The sequence below is a fragment of the Physcomitrium patens genome, chromosome 14 (genome assembly GCF_059467195.1).
Source record: "Physcomitrium patens ecotype Gransden chromosome 14, ASM5946719v1, whole genome shotgun sequence".
In the NCBI taxonomy this organism is placed as follows: Eukaryota; Viridiplantae; Streptophyta; class Bryopsida; order Funariales; family Funariaceae; genus Physcomitrium; species Physcomitrium patens.
Genome location: NC_143423.1, coordinates 1,819,134 through 1,835,244, shown reverse-complemented (window position 1 = coordinate 1,835,244; position 16,111 = coordinate 1,819,134). Strand labels below are relative to the sequence as shown.

The 16,111-nt window shown below is 33.9% G+C and overlaps 2 protein-coding genes across 9 annotated transcripts; one reads left to right on the top strand and one right to left on the bottom strand.

Annotated features, from left to right (window-relative positions):
* The first annotated feature begins 1,027 nt into the window (after nt 1–1,027).
* Nucleotides 1,028–3,616, top strand: LOC112291597 (uncharacterized). Of its 2 annotated transcripts, XM_073538814.2 has the most exons (3): nt 1,028–2,934; nt 3,216–3,315; nt 3,478–3,616. In XM_073538814.2, the coding sequence occupies exons 1-2, from the start codon at nt 1,868–1,870 to the stop codon at nt 3,277–3,279; spliced, it is 1,131 nt and encodes a 376-aa protein (XP_073394915.1). In that variant the 5' UTR covers nt 1,028–1,867; the 3' UTR covers nt 3,280–3,315; nt 3,478–3,616. The 2 variants fall into 2 exon arrangements, with proteins under 2 accessions (XP_073394915.1, XP_024394993.1); XM_024539225.3 differs by lacking the exon at nt 3,478–3,616 and having other exon boundaries at nt 3,216–3,423.
* Nucleotides 3,565–8,401, bottom strand: LOC112291596 (beta-glucuronosyltransferase GlcAT14A). Of its 7 annotated transcripts, none has more exons than XM_090255554.1 (6): nt 8,199–8,401; nt 5,511–6,542; nt 5,216–5,291; nt 4,901–5,016; nt 4,064–4,435; nt 3,565–3,875 (listed from the first exon to the last, which is right to left on the bottom strand). In XM_090255554.1, the coding sequence occupies exons 2-6, from the start codon at nt 6,058–6,060 to the stop codon at nt 3,736–3,738; spliced, it is 1,254 nt and encodes a 417-aa protein (XP_090111680.1). In that variant the 5' UTR covers nt 6,061–6,542; nt 8,199–8,401; the 3' UTR covers nt 3,565–3,735. The 7 variants fall into 7 exon arrangements, with proteins under 7 accessions (XP_090111680.1, XP_090111683.1, XP_024394988.1 ...); XM_090255557.1 differs by lacking the exon at nt 8,199–8,401 and adding an exon at nt 8,073–8,142; XM_024539220.3 differs by lacking the exon at nt 8,199–8,401 and adding an exon at nt 7,772–8,103.
* Between the last annotated feature and the right edge of the window lie 7,710 nt (nt 8,402–16,111).

Genomic DNA, 16,111 nt, shown 5'->3' with positions numbered 1-16,111 from the left:
TAGAAATAAGTAAAAATAGATTAATTTCATAATATCTTTTAGAAAAGCTTTTTAGAAGCTTTTTAGCTTTTGCTTTGATTTAATACATGTTTGTAATTAATTGATAGGCTAGAAACTTAGTCAATAAATTAGCCACATATCACACATGTTAATAGCTTGTGAAAGAATCTAATTATGTGGTCTACATATAAATAATTTATCTTGAAAGTTAAGTTATGTGTCTAGCAAAGTCAATCTAAATTGGAAGTCTTATAGCATATTGCCATGTCGATCCTAATTAGAAAGTATATATGGAAATAAGAATAAAGCCTTATTTACTCTTATCAATGTCTTTCTAGTTCTTAGTCTTATTTTATGAGTTTTTAATCTTTTTGTATTTGACAATAGCCATTTTAATTCAATATATTACCATCTTTGAGTGATTTCCTAGACTTTTTGACTAATACAAGAATGTATTGAGTTTTTCTTTCTTTGAGATTTATATCCTTGATACAACAATATTTGAATATAAATTTTAGAAAGACTAAGCATCAATAATCTAAATCTTGTTACCTTAAAAAAACCTAATTATTTTAGTCTCATTTTCAAGTGTGAGGTCCTTGTATTATTTTTTCTTTATTTTCTTTTAGTTTTTGCTTATATTTGATAGCAAACTCAATAATAATACTTTAGAAAAAAAAATCACAAAGTATATATATATATATATACATACATACATACATACATACATATATTTATTGCATTAAATTTATTATTAATATTAAAGAGATATGATCAATTCTTAAAATAGTTGATTATAGAGATTTAATCTTCAAAAGGAGTAGTTCTTTTTGCACTCAATTACACAAAAGGCATAGCTACAACAATTGATGTACGTTTAAACTTGCAAATTATACTTTGTGTAATGACACCATTAAAAAATTGACACTTATATTTGTTCTTATAAAAGTCATTAATTTTCTAGAAATCTCATTCTATGTATATATATATATATATATATATATATCTTGTGAAACCAAGATAAATAAATAAATAAAACATCGGATTAGTTGATTAATAGAAACACATACACATCGGATTCAAGAAAAAGTTTCATAATTTTGACAGTCGAAGTTTGAAATCCTAATCCATTCCGCACTCCCAAAACTCGTCACTTTACTGTCACCAAAGCTTCCGAAAAGCCATTGAAATGCTCAAAACCAGTCTACTTCCAAAAGGATCGATTCAGACGACACTCAGTCCTCGGAACCCTCGGAATCCTCGTTATCCCTTTTGCAAAAAAATATGTGACAGATCTGCACAAACTGACTCACTGAGGGCATCAGATTCAATGCCAATGAATGAGCGAAAGGGCAAGGATTCCACCATGTCGCCGCAGCAGATCTGAAACGGTGACAAAACCCTTTCGGATGGCGCACTCCGACCCTCATGCCGACGGTTGATGCCTGCTATCGAAATTACAACACATCTGCACACTGTCGTCGGAGCGACGTTCGGAGCCCCGTCGATGAATCCAGGCGCCGGGATCTGCACCCGATGTCGACGCTGACGGTTGAGGTCAAGGACTGCAAGTGCTCATGCTGAACTGGTCCAGTTGAAGGAGTAGTCTAAGATCTGAGCGTTTCGAGCGTTTACAACAGTCGCTTTGTTTCCGAGTCTGATTCCGAGTCGAAGTTGTTGCTGGTCTCCGAGGGTGGTAAACCATGAAAATCTAGATTGAGTTCCAGATTTAGGAAGAATGGACTCCAGTCTTCGTGGGCGTGACAACAATGGATGCTGCTAACCATGTCGTAAATGTTTCTCCGAAGGGAATGTCGCTGGAGGCGGTGTTATGCGTCGACAACAGTTGGAGTAGTCTCCGCGCAGTATGTATGACCTGCATAATTTTAAGCTTGCTCCTACAGCCCCGTCTGCCATCAGCGGTTGCAGAGGGAAGGGGCGAAACGCATACGAAGATTGTACGTTTGTTCGCGTCAATAGTCGGTGTGGTCCTGCTCGAGAGGTAGGGCCCGAGACTGCTACTAGGAATGACGACCCAGAGGAAGCTTTCCTGCAGGGGTATCTGAGGGACTTGATGTCGACACCCGCGGAGAGCTTCCAGGAGCGGAAACGCGGCCCGTACCCGTTTCAATGCTGCGGTGAAGGTGGGCGGCAGAGTTGGATGGCATTCCCACCGGACGAGTATACCGCCTCTGAAATGAAACGTGTTCTTGAGTCCACCATGAGGGCGGATTGTTCACGAATGACCGTACCACAAGTCAGCGTTCTCGATGGAGATTGCGAGCAGGTCACGAGCTCCCGGTGTCCGAATTTACAATCTGTCGACGTGTATACCGACCCGGTAACGAAACCCTCAAACATAAGTCGGACCAGCATGAGCCCATCGCGACGTGATCCTAGCACGGTCGACGTGCGAGGCTGCCCCGTAACGAGCATTACAACCACACCAAACTCCCAATCACCAACCTACAGCAACTCTGCCAACTTCCAGGGAAGCAGGCGCCAACTTCATCGTCAACCCTGCAGCAAGCAAAACGATCTCGGCCCGTGCGGGTCAGAAACGAAGGTCCCTGCAGAATGCGTTGCTGAGGGGATGCGCACGATCGGGTCACGCTTTACGACGTTGCGGGTCAGTAGCGAAGGCGAGAGGAGTGAGGGGACAGGCTTGCCGCACTGCAGCAGTTGCGCGGCGCAGGGGACGAGCATGGGCAGTGGTTGGGATTGGCGATGCGGAGGGTGTCGGGGCCCAGTGAAGATGAGGAGGTGCCTGGGTAATCCGAGGCGAGGTCACATGGTGCGCAGGCCCTGCGGTGAGGTGTGGCACTGCGCTGATTGCTGCCGGATAATGCGCCAGCACGTCGCTCTTCAGTCCCTGGCCCTGCTGCGTCGCTCTGACAGGGCCCTGGCCCTCACTACGTCCGCACTGTCACCGCGGTGATCCTACCCTTCACTCCTCTCTCATTCTCCTCCCAGGATTTCATTCCGTTGTTTTCTGTGAACTAATATATCCCTTTTAAGCAGACTTACTACTCGGGTAGATTTCAGTATTACCGTTTTATCTTAAAATATGTGTATTCATGTCATATCCTTACATATGATGTTTTACATAATCAGGTACTGAATGTGGATAAGTTTATATTTGTATTTATACTCATTAATTACTTTCATTATTTTTTGTGAGGCATTAAGTTATTGTACTTCTCAATGATATGCAGTGTGCAGTATTCATCCGCCTGTTCAAATCAGTCCAGGGGTGGTGGATCTATGAAACCAGTCTAACCACAACTCTTGATCACATCAAAGAAATACCACAAGGTAGAAAGAACCACCAAAAAGAATGAGAATATATCATAGGAGAAATCAAACAGACCTTACAGTATTTGCGACGAAGTTTCTGAACCTTGCAAAACATAGATAGCCAGAACTTAAATCCGCAACAACTAGCTGGATAATAATCCATTTCCTCTCCGAATGCAGCAAAAAGGAACGTTACATAGAGCTGCTGCCCACATTCATTCAGTGTACAATATAAGAAACAGTCTATATGACAGTCGAGGAACTCGGTTGTAGCAAGTGATCATTGGATGAAATTCCGCGGGAATGCGAACTGATCACCAAAAAATGATTATATAGATCCTAATATCCATTGACAACAGAGGCACTCAACAGCAACATTGCGGATGAAAAAAGTGTTGAAAACACCGCCGACTCAGCTCATGTGGCAAAACTGGTCTCCTACGTCAAGATACATTGCTCCGAGCGAAATCTCGGTTTAGCTAACAAACGCTCAATCAGGCCCTGCAACCTTCGAGCACCGGGACCTGGTCTAAGGACGGCGGCATCCCCCCTCACTCCACATGGGTCAGCTCCAGCACCTGTGACAGTTTCCAAAATTCATGTCAACATCATAAAGAAGACCAAACCAATTTGTCCACTCTAAAATTATGCGAGGGAGTCAAATCGCACGACATGAACTTCAAAATGAATTAGCAAACGAGGAATAAGAACGTTCAATTAGATATAAACATCGGTGGATGCAGAGAAGAAAAAGTTAGTCGCATACCTACACACCAACCTCCAGGAGAGAACATTCCTGGAGAGCGTCCCAGTAACTGCTTGTCAATAAACGACAGTACAGGATCATCCTTACTAAATTTTCTAGCGAAGGGAGCTCCACTACTAGTCATGTTCTGGAAATCTTTGAGAGTAAGAGCTAGAGGATGTTGCTTCGGGGGATTATCCCATGCAATGTAGTGAAGGTCATGGTTTACAGTCGTATTTTTGAACTCCGGGCTGTTGCAGAGTACTGTGTGAAAGTAGCCCTCCGGTGACGACACAAAATTAGTATAATACATTAGCAATACTCGGGGTAGATTGTCCCAACCCATAATTGTAAATTCCATAAACGATCTTGATAGAACCGCCCATGCAGATCCTGGCATCATGAAAGGAAAAGAGCGCATTCAGAACTTGCTGGTGCGATAAAATGCATGCGAAAAGACGAGAAATCTCATGCGAAAAAAGATGAACTAGACCAACAACTATACATTATAAGCAACCTTGCTATTTCGTAACGAAAATCGTAAAAGGACGACCAAAGATTGAAGTGCTACAAGTCTAATGCAGGCAGAAACATGTCAAATTAAAGCACATTCTAACTACATTACTTTATATAATTCCTCTTCACAATAGATCGAAAATCAATCTTGTCCCTTGAACCGGCCAAATTGAAGAACCTTAGAAGGAAGAATGAGGACAATCATAATAAAAAAAATTCTAATAACCCGCAGATAAGGTGCAATCACACACAATCAAAGTCATCGGTAAAAACAAAAAGTGATCAGCCAATTTCGTTAAAATTTGGGGGTTAGGGGTTAGAAGTTGCGACAGCGGTGCTTGCCTGTGAATAAACGGAATGCTGTTGGGAGCGCTCGTCTTTGAGTCGCCCAGAAAATGTCACTCTTCCTGTTCATGTACAATCCAGGGTCAATGATGATAGGCTTTGCCCTTTGAAACCTGCAAAAGAAAAAAGAAAACGATCTGCATTAGGCTTTGATGATTCTCATTCCATCTTATTTTATGAAGACATTTCCAGTTTATCAGAACGAAAACTCAAAACCCACTCACTATTAGGGTCCACCCATCACACTAGCGCCATTACTGTGGTGGTCATATACTCATACTAGTAGTCAGTGCAGAAAATCTGCAAACTTACTCTTTCCATCCAATATTGCTAGTGTGCTCAATGAAGTTCAGGTCCCGAGGCAAAAATGAAAATACGTGTAGAATATCTGAAATTCCAAATCAAGACAATGATATTAGTCAAACGTGAAGCTGCGAATTCGAACCCCTATTAATCTGGAAGCTACCATGAAGACTTACATTTGAGAAAGATACTAACGACAAGGACGATGTGATAGGAGCTATTAATTCTCAGCACAACTACGTCGTGATATTCTTCTGCTTCCAGCTGTACACCAACAGTAAACTGTCATGGAGGGGAGTCTAACCGTCTTGAGTGACCAATGGATAGTCTGAGGCACTAAGATTGATGAACCAGTCCCAGTCTTTAAAACTCCTTAGCAGTATTGCAGCACCGTGAAGCGTTGTTGAAATCATTGTAGGGCCCCGATAAGTCACCAAGTTCGCCTTCCCAATCATGATTACATTGTTGGTCTCTTGAAAAGCAGGATCAGAGCGCATGTATCTGGCTAACTCAACTCTCTCCTTAGGAGGAGCCTCGAGATCCAAGTGTAATACATAATAATTTCGCGGATGGTAAAGAGCTTGTAGTGTCCTCCGAATCCGCATTCCATCACCTTTATTTCCAGATATCAGATAAGCAAGCCGAGGGGGGGCAGGCAGACTAGTAACGGGTAGTCCAACTATATTATTCTCTACGAAAATAGATGACTCTTCTCTTTGAAGGAAACTAAAATATGAACCTGTCGAGGGCTTTAGGCTCATTCCCGCAATTAGTAACATAATAAGAGATATAAATATGCTGACGGCGAGAGGTATCCTCCATTTCCTCTCCATAATTGAAAAACTTGTATTCATGGTGCTCACAGTATCAAGAAATCTCTGTAAAAGCTGATGCCAGCTACCAGTTCTAACCCAGGCTCCGCAAAGCACTAATCTCGGAGACCTGGGGCAACCGAAGGTCTCCTAGACAATATCATTCCTACTATGCAGAAGAGCAACGTATATTTTTTACGTGCCTTCCTGAGACCTAAAAGTTTCCTTTCTTTTCCCAAGAATTAAACGGTTTCAATGATGCCTTATCAGCCTGCACAAGTGGTATGTCCATCCGGCACTGAACGTTGGCACAAGAAGAAATCGCTAATTCCCACTTTGGATGTAGCGGCATGCATTTCTACTAATCAAGACGGTACCAATGAATAATTTTGGAAGCCTCACGCACCAATATGCTGAGTATCACTAATCGATGCTTTTAACGGAATCCTCTTATCTGCAAGACTGCTGGGCACCAACGTTGCCGAGTTTCATTTCCTCCAGGAAAAGAGTAACGATTCTGCTTCCTGCATCAGGACGAGAATCATTGAGATTGGTAAAATATTAAGTTCAAGGACCACATCAGAAACTGCTTTCTTGACCACTAGAACTTAAAGATGCACTAAAGATACATGGAACAAACGATGTACTAATTCGTCATATCAGCAATGACCTATTCGCCAACACAGAAATCCTACAACACATCACTTGTAATTGTTTCAGGCTATACACGACGCTCTGAATGAAAAAATAGAACAGCCTCAAGACGGTGAATTAACTTCAGTGCTACTATAGTTCACTTACTAAAACAGACATCGCAATCCCTTCAACGGTACGCTTACAGAAAATCTTAAGCAGATCCATAACCAGAAAGTAAAAGAACTATCCCACAATAAGTTGGTACACAGCAACTGAAGTGAGTGGGGGAAAACTTCAAAGTAAAATCCAAGAATAGTCCAAAAGAACAGGGTCACACTATAGTACAGTATGAGGAACACGAGATCGAATATTTTACTAAAACAACTTCCAGGGTCGAACTTCGCCCCAAATCTCCGAGAAATAAAGGCTCGAGGAAAATCTCTACATCAGCCCAAGTAGAAGAAACGGCATGAAATACTTCCGAGACCGAAAGACCCAAAAATAAGGAATACTCAACAAGTCCTAAGACCAAGTCCTGTACCTCAAAAAAAGACAATTCTCGCTAACGCATGGAAAATAGGACGAAGCAAAGTCGCGAAATTCACGTTCGCTGCTGCTCACCGGGGTTGTTCACTAAACCTACGACATCACGCCATGCTGGGGAAAACAGCACCTTGCTATCTGATAGCGTACAGAAAGGAAAGCACACAAACAGGATGATCGACAGCCTCGAACAAGAGCTTAGCCAGATTATGAATTAGCGCATTGAACTATGAGCATGTAGAATGTCCAACTGAAGCTTTCTAATGATTCCTCAATCCTACTTAGGTGTAAGTAATGATACTCGTAATTGTACAGAAAGAGACTCGCGTAATGGGCAACGAACAGCCGAGGGACCAAATCTAACCACAAAAACAATTAGACGGCCAGAAACTTGAAGATAGAACCAGGAGCAGAAAGGTTGATTGGATCGGTGCCAATAATCACTACCTCTACAATCCAACAGCCCTCACAGCTGGAATCGAAGCACTTCTGGTTAACAATTCGAAGATTGTACGAGAAAGAAAAGAAAAAAGGGAGAGATAGGCAGGGGCACATAGATGAAGCCACTCATGACCTTCGTAGGCGGAATAGGATCAATTTCACCATCTCTATCGGTTCTCCCCTTCCGGATCCAAGAGAATACACTGGGACACTGAGGCAGAATCAATGTGGAGACACCAAATCCTCGACAAAACCTAAACCCCGATTGCACCTACTCTCTAATCTACCGAATTTGCGTGAGCCCGTCACACACCATCAATCCACACTAAGCCCGACCTAACACAAAAGCAAGTTCGAATCGCCAGGAACCAGGGCATACGCAACAGAGCAGCTCCAATTCAGAGCAGGAATGTACAGCAATGCGACACACACACCAACCGGCAAGATCCGAACAGTGCTCCAATCACATAACCTATTCTCGACCGTGAATCTGCAGGATAGCTCCCTCTTAAAAAAAAAAACACGCAAAAAAGAAGAAAAAAAAATAAAACATGGCTCACCTGCGAAAGACTCGCGGACCAAGCGGCGCCTACCTCATATCTATAAATAGACGAGGCGGAGCCACAGCATGCTCCAACCCGCAAAAGCTGGCATATGATCTAAATATATAATTCTGTGAAGCCCGTAGAAACAAAAACTGAGGAGCAGCAGAGAAGCATCAGAAGTAGAAATCGCCGAGACCAGGGCAATGAAGGAAAGAGGGGGGGGGAAGTTTGGAAGCCGGGCCGGGTGAGACTCACCTAACCCACCCCACACTTCCCCTCTGAGCCCGCGGGCTTAGGCTCATGGCCGATGGCCGGGCGTCGGGATTGGGGGCCTTCTACCACGGGATTCTCCTGTGTGAACGCGTCCCGGTATTTTGCAAACTAGGTTAATCAATTGAACGCATTTTTTCTGGATTTTTGGGTTTTTGAAAGGTTGAAAAAGATTTTGTATCCATGACACATCCTTTTTCTGCATTCACCTACATATGCATGTTTTTTCTCTACGTTAGATATATATATATATATATATATATAGTACAAGTCTTTTTTTGTTCCTAAAACATTGTATACCAACGGAAAATTTTAAACATCGCCTATTCCATAATTATTCAAGATGAATGGGGTAAAATTATTATTAAAAAAAATCAAAATCAAAATCAAAGAAATTAACTTGATGCACAAACAAATTCACCACCAGTATATTTTTAATATTATATAATATTAAAACTAGAAAGCATGTTATTTAAACGGGTTATCTTTAAACGTCTTACTCTTTTTTTCCCCACTAAACTACAATAAAAGGTGGTCTAATACAAAATTGCATAAGTAGGAGTCAATAAAGTAGAGTCCCACTTTGCAATTGTTGGCTAGGAATTGTAGAAGCTTTTGAATGGTCTACAATGTGGGGTATAAATGTTGATTTGTGTGGGTGATTGCACCCAAATATCACACTTTCTGTGTTGCAATGGAAGTACACTTTGCCATGATGTGGTGAAAAACACTTGAAGAAACAAATACACAAATGAATAGTTGAATGACAAAGACTAAATAACATAAAAACAAAACAAAACAAAACAAGAAAGGACTTTCCAATCATTGTGCCTTTGTATTGTTGTGTGCTTCATCAACTTAATAATAGAACACAACAATACATATAGATGTTGTAATTAATAATTAATATTTAATTATATATGAGTATATATATATATATATATGATAGAATTTAAATTTAAAAAATTAATGCATGTATAATGTTATATAATTTTTATTTCAAAAAATAAAATTTATGATTTTAAAAAATCTATATATATGTATATATATATATATATTGAAAATTTTCTTAGTATTTCTATTTTAATTTTAAAATGCAATTAAAAGGTTTATTTTTCTTACCATTCAAAAATGAAAAAATAAATCAAAAAAAATCATAATGTCTTCTTGTATCTTATACAAAAGTTAGTGTTATTTAAATTATTAACTTAGTAGTTTTAAAAGATGCTTTGAAATTATAACATTATAAAGTGGTGTGTGTCACTATTTGTAACTAAGGTACTATAAAAGTCTCTTATAATATAATTAATAATACATAAAATGAAGAAGATTCTATTTTTATCTTGTTTCATTAATGTAATAAGTAGTTATTCTTTCTAAAATAAAAACAAAAACATATCATAAAATCTATATCAAAGTACACATTTTAAAATATTAAATTTTAATTGAATTACTATCTAAAGGTATTTTTAAAATTAGGTTTCTTATGATTAAAATATTATAATAAAATAAATAGAATTAGATCAAGTGGGAATTAGAATTTGTACAATAAATAAGATTGGGGTTTTTTAACATTCAAAATCATAAATCTATATAGACTCAAACTTTGAGCACTTGGTTGACAAAGACACCATCTAGGGTTATATTAGAACTTTTAATATTTTAGAATAAAATATTATTTTAAATCTATTATTATTACTGTTAATATTTTTTAAAATTTAAACTTGTTTACTTGTTTAATATGGCTTTTTGCAAAACTAGATTGAAAATGACCCACCCATTTACTAAATCAACTCACCATATCATAATCAACATTAAAAAAAATAGATCATCTCTAAAAACATCATTATTATTATGGCACTCATCCCAACTCCCCTTGTTCTCCATAATAGGGTGAGTCAATTGACTAAATGGGTGGGTCATTTTAACATTTACTTTATATTTAATATGTTATTTACAATTTAAAAAATTCGCCATCGAATATTTTTAACTTTGAAGTAAAGATGGAATACAACTCACATTTGAAGTAGACTTCTAGTATTGTTTTTGCCAATATGAATGTCTATATTTTTGCTTACATCATCTCTTATAAAAGATTAGTGTAAGCATAAAAATTCATAAAAATATTTCTAATATTATCTTTATAAGAAAAAATAACTTTACATATAAGATAGTAAGGATTTTACTCAACTTTCCTTCTAAAGCAAAGAAAGCCACTCAAACCAACATTTTAAATAAATGACCATGTTTTGTTTGTAGAAAAATAGATCACATTACTTGAAATTGCTTTGAAAGAAAAGAAAAGGAAATCCAAATTTTTGTTTTTGTTTTTGTTTTTTGTTTTTGTTTTTTTTTTTTCTTTATATAAAGATGTGATTATACCTTGTAGCAAGTGGCAAGATCTCTATGGCTCCATGTCTAAGTAGATTGTAGCCTTGAATGCTAAAAAACACATGATACAATAATATATATATATATACGTAAATATTATAAATATAAAATTATTTTAGCAATAAATATATTTATAGATAAAAGTAATATAATTATAAATATTACTATATAATTAATTATATTAGTAAATATTGTAAGAAGTAAAATACAGAAGATTTTATTTGAAGATAATTTATATATATTTAAGATAAAGTCTAACCTTTATTTTAATAAGCATACTTATTATAAGAAGTTTCATAGTTATTTATTCAGTTTCATATTATTTACAAAAATTAGCTATTTAAATATAAATAGTACAAAAGTACTTAAATCCAAGATAATTATTTTGCATCTTTAATAAACAAGTCCTAATGCCATTTTTTCTTTTTATGTAAAAAATGTATCTAAAACAAACAACAAATGATTTCAATTCTCAATGGTATAACATCTGATACCAAGTTGTTTAAGATTGTATATTTAGATATTTTTGGACTTATCAAAACTACATAAATAGAAGGATATAAATACATTTTAATATTTAATTATGATTTTTAAAGAAGATATGGATTAATATTATAAAAACTAAAAAGCTTCGCTTTTAAACTTTTCATAGTTTGAGATTTATTCTCAAAAATAACTTATTATAAAAATCAAGATGTTAAGAATGGACAATATAAGTAAGTTATAAATAAATTAAATTAATTTATTTCTCAAGAAATAATAGTATTATAAGATAATTATGAACACCCTATATTCTATAATAGAATAATTTTTTTAAAAAATAATTAAAAATATTTTTTAAATTATATAAAATATGTTTATAATCAAAAATTATTATTAAGAATTTTAAAAAAAAGTAATAATAAATGTCTTATACAAACAAAATAGATGCCTTATAAGTGATGTTGCATCAATGACAATTAAAGAAGCTTAAAGTAAGAAAAACCTTGTATTTCTTACGCAATAATTTTTTTAATGCATTGAATTTTAAAACATAATTGATCATATGAGAAACAAATTCAATGTAAAAAAAAATTCAAAATATGTATTATTAATATCTTTTAAAATTATTAAGGAATAAATACTAATGTAAAAATATATTTAAATAGAAGTAATAGTATTTTTATAGATACATCTTCTAAATATATATATATATATATATATATATATAGGTTGGTTGTAAAGAATCCATACCAATAAGCCAATGTGACGAAGTGTAAGTCTTTTGATATCCAAAGTATTAGAAAAATAAAATTAATAATGATGTATAAGTTAAAAAAAATATGGAACAAAGAGATTAGATTCTTATTAATAGAAAAGGTCATTTAACAAAAAAAATCAACTCATCAATTAATAGGAGAATTATATCTTTTTTGAAATTAGTGAAGAATATGAGAGTATTAATTTATATTCTATTTGTTGACATTGTATAATTATTTAAGCTTTGTCGATGCATTACATAGAAGTAGGCCATGGAAGAAGAATGTCAATCTCTTATGGATAATGGTAATTAAGAATTTATTCAACTTCTTTCAAATTAAGCAAATACTAGTTGTAAATAGACATTTTACTTTAAAATAGATGTATTAGATGTAACATTGTTTATATAGCAAATTTTTTTGCTAAATATAACTGAATTTAGAAAATTATAATCAAATAACAATATGATTTTCTATATATATATGTAATATTTTTGGTTGAAAATTTTAAAAATGGTATTCTTACTATTATATTACCAAAAATCATTGCAGATAACAAAGGTAGACATAGAATTGGATTTAAAACCTTATAGCAACTTGTAAAGTAGTAGTGTTAAATTAAATATGTGTGAATAGTAAGTATTAACTTAATTACTAAATTATTTCCTTTTTATTATATTAGAATAAAAATATTTAAATAATAAAAAATATTAAAAAAATCAGGTCAACTGGCAATTAAAATTTGTAAAAAGAATTAGATTGGTGACTCTTTGAACTTAAAAAGATTAACTTAAAAGTATCCAATAGTGATGGTATTTTCAATAGATGAAATTTATCTATGTAAATATTGTATAGTCAATATTATCTTTAATAGCGGTATTTTATCAATACCATCATGTATTATTTACCCATAAGTAAAGGATATTGGAAGTAGGATTTTATTATACTCTAATTTTTTTTTATGTGTATTTGTTGATTTTCTTATATATATATATATATATATATATATATATTTTAATAAATTAGATTGCAAAAAATAATTTTACTTGCTAAGAATTACGTATAAATATAATCTTGTCTGTATGTTTAACAATGCAATTATTTTAAAGAGTATTTAGACACTTATAGTATATCAGATGATATTCAATGATATTGAGACTGTAGTAGAGAAATAAAGTTACCATATGTAAAATGTGAACAAATATTATTATTAAAGAATTAAATTAAAATAAATCAAAAAATAACATTAACAAAAATTTAAATAATTATTATTAAACTTTTTTTATCTATTTTTCACAAATTATAAATAAAATATGGAATAGTAAAAAAAATATGGTCGTAAATTCATAATTACTTCTAAAAACATTATATATTCATTTTATCAATATTTTTCAGTGTATATTCTATGAATTATTCTTTGTTACATAAAAAAAGTATATAATATATGAATATCAAATATTGTTATTGAAAATTTTGAGTTGAGTTTACATATATAAAACATGTATGTAATTACATAAAAAGAGTCATTTTCATATATAGATAAAAATAGGTTTATCAAAAATTTGAAAATACAGTTTCAAATTATAATATATATGAAGATTTGTATTTTAGATTGAAAAAATTACACAAGATTTATAAAGTTGGAAGAATGAATGAGAGAGATGAAAGTAAAATAAGAAAAGATAGTGGAATAGAATTAAAGAGAATTTTGCCAAAGTAAAAGAAATACATCATTATTTCATATTATTAATATTGATTCCAAGATTTTTTATATTTTATATTTTAATGCATCTTTATTTTTCATTTTCATTAACTCTGTGTATGTTCAATCAAGTTTCTTGTTGCATAGTATAATGGTCTTGTTGGTACTTCAGATACAACTTCAATCACTAAAAACATCACCAAAATTTGATACTCAAAACATTTTCCTCTCCTATAATTGGGAAAATGTTTCATATTATCCACACATCATAATTGAATTCTAATTGAAAGAAAATTTAAATTCATTGTTAATCAACTATTTTTCTGTAGCCATTCCAGGTAATAGAAACTAGATCCACAGATTCTTAATTAGTGATTTTAAAGAATTTTCAGCTACACAATTTTTATTGTTGACGAAGCATACAATTTTTTAATACAATAAAGTGAATAAACCACTGATATTTGGAATAAAAAGGAAGTTACAACTGCAAAATTTTATTTTTATTTGATGAATCAAGACAAGAGTGTGTTGTTGATTTTGTTATTCTTATTGGATATTGAACAAACTTGGGTTAAAAGATGTTTGAGGAAGTTGTAGACTTGAATTGATTCAAATTGATTTTACTTACAAAGACATTTATCAATTTGGTTTTCCATTATTCTTTTCAATTGATAAGCATTTTTTTTTTATTCAATTTGTCTTACTATACATTTTATTTGATCACAAAGTGCAGTTTCTTTATTTTAATCAGATTTTACTAGAAGTTACATTTTAAAATAATATTATGTAATATTATTGATATTAAAAATTTGAATAATATTTAAAATATATAAATGAGCTTAATTGCATGATGGATATGAAAACTTTGGCACCACTTCTATAAATTCTTAAAATTTTAATTTGATTTAAATTATTTAAATTTAAATTTAGTAACTATGTATGTTGTTTCTTTTTTTTGCTCAAACAATAATCTCTAAAAAAAGATTACACCTCGTTCCGATTGTAAATGCCACAAGTTAAAATCACAAATTGACAAATTCCGTATGAATTGATTAGATGAAAAAGATCAAATTTCAATCTTTTGTGGTTTGCAAGATCAAACTTGTAGAGGTATTTCAAATTAAGATACAATTGTAATGACACAATTATGAAAATAATATTATCATTGTAGGAGGTAATAATAATTTGGTGGGATTATTATTAATAATACAAGATTTAAAAAATCCATAAAATTTGAGATTTTAAGTAGTGTTCCTTAAATTAAATTTTGGTTTCAATTCATTCGATAGAATGTTTGTGACTACAAAAATGTAGCAATTTTGAGTTGATTAAAATTTTTCAGAGTAAAAAAAAAAAATAGAATCAAATTTTTTAAAGATTTTGCGACTAAACCAGGTAAAAGTAATAAATTTGCTATTTATATGAAGCTATATATTTGTTAATATTCATTGCAGCTTTTGAAATATATGTAAATGTCTTGGTGTATGGTGAGCCACTAGTGATGTATGTTTAAGATTTTTTGTAAAATGATGCTACATGAACACCTATTTATAATTGAAAATATATATATATATATATATATATATTTGTGAGAATTTCTCCAATAGTTTGTTTTGCATACTGCGAGATTCCACAGAATCGGTTGTCCCGGACCTTGACATGCACGGAGGACGGCTCGCGGGGCATTTTACGCGCAGAATGGTCGTGGGGGGTTGCCGGGGTGACAGTTTCGTTCGCCGTTCTGCCTCAGTCTCTATTGCACTTGCATGGCTTCTATTTCTTCGTCTTCTTCATCTTCGTCATCGTCTTTATAATGTCAGCGTCTGATTCTTTTTCTGCTCAATTGTGCTCTTTGTCACCGTCATGCTTCTCTCGCTTCAATGTGCCCGAACACACCTGTTTGGCCTTTCTAATAGCGAGAGCGTGCTTCTGGCTTTTTGTATAGGAGATTTTTGTTGTCACTGTTGTTTTTGCGGTTGTTCCACTTAGAGCGCAGTAAATTGTTATTATTTTATTTTTCGTTGTTTATTTAATTGTTTATTTATTATTCTTTGTTCACTTTCTGCTCTCTCCCCTGGCTGTTTATTTACTTATCTTTAATTGAGCTGACTGAGTGAAGTTCTGTGATAACGAGAAAGAGTCGAAGGAGAATTGTGCACAACCAACGGTGCCATCGGCTGTACGTAGTTCGTTTCAGAACGTTGTCAGTAGCGCTAGTTTTTGTTCTGCATTTGTTGGAATGGACGAAGAAAACCAAACAAACAAAACTCTCTTCCTTTTTTGGTTGGCAGGACTCTTGCTGTACTAGTTGATTTTCCGCATCGTTC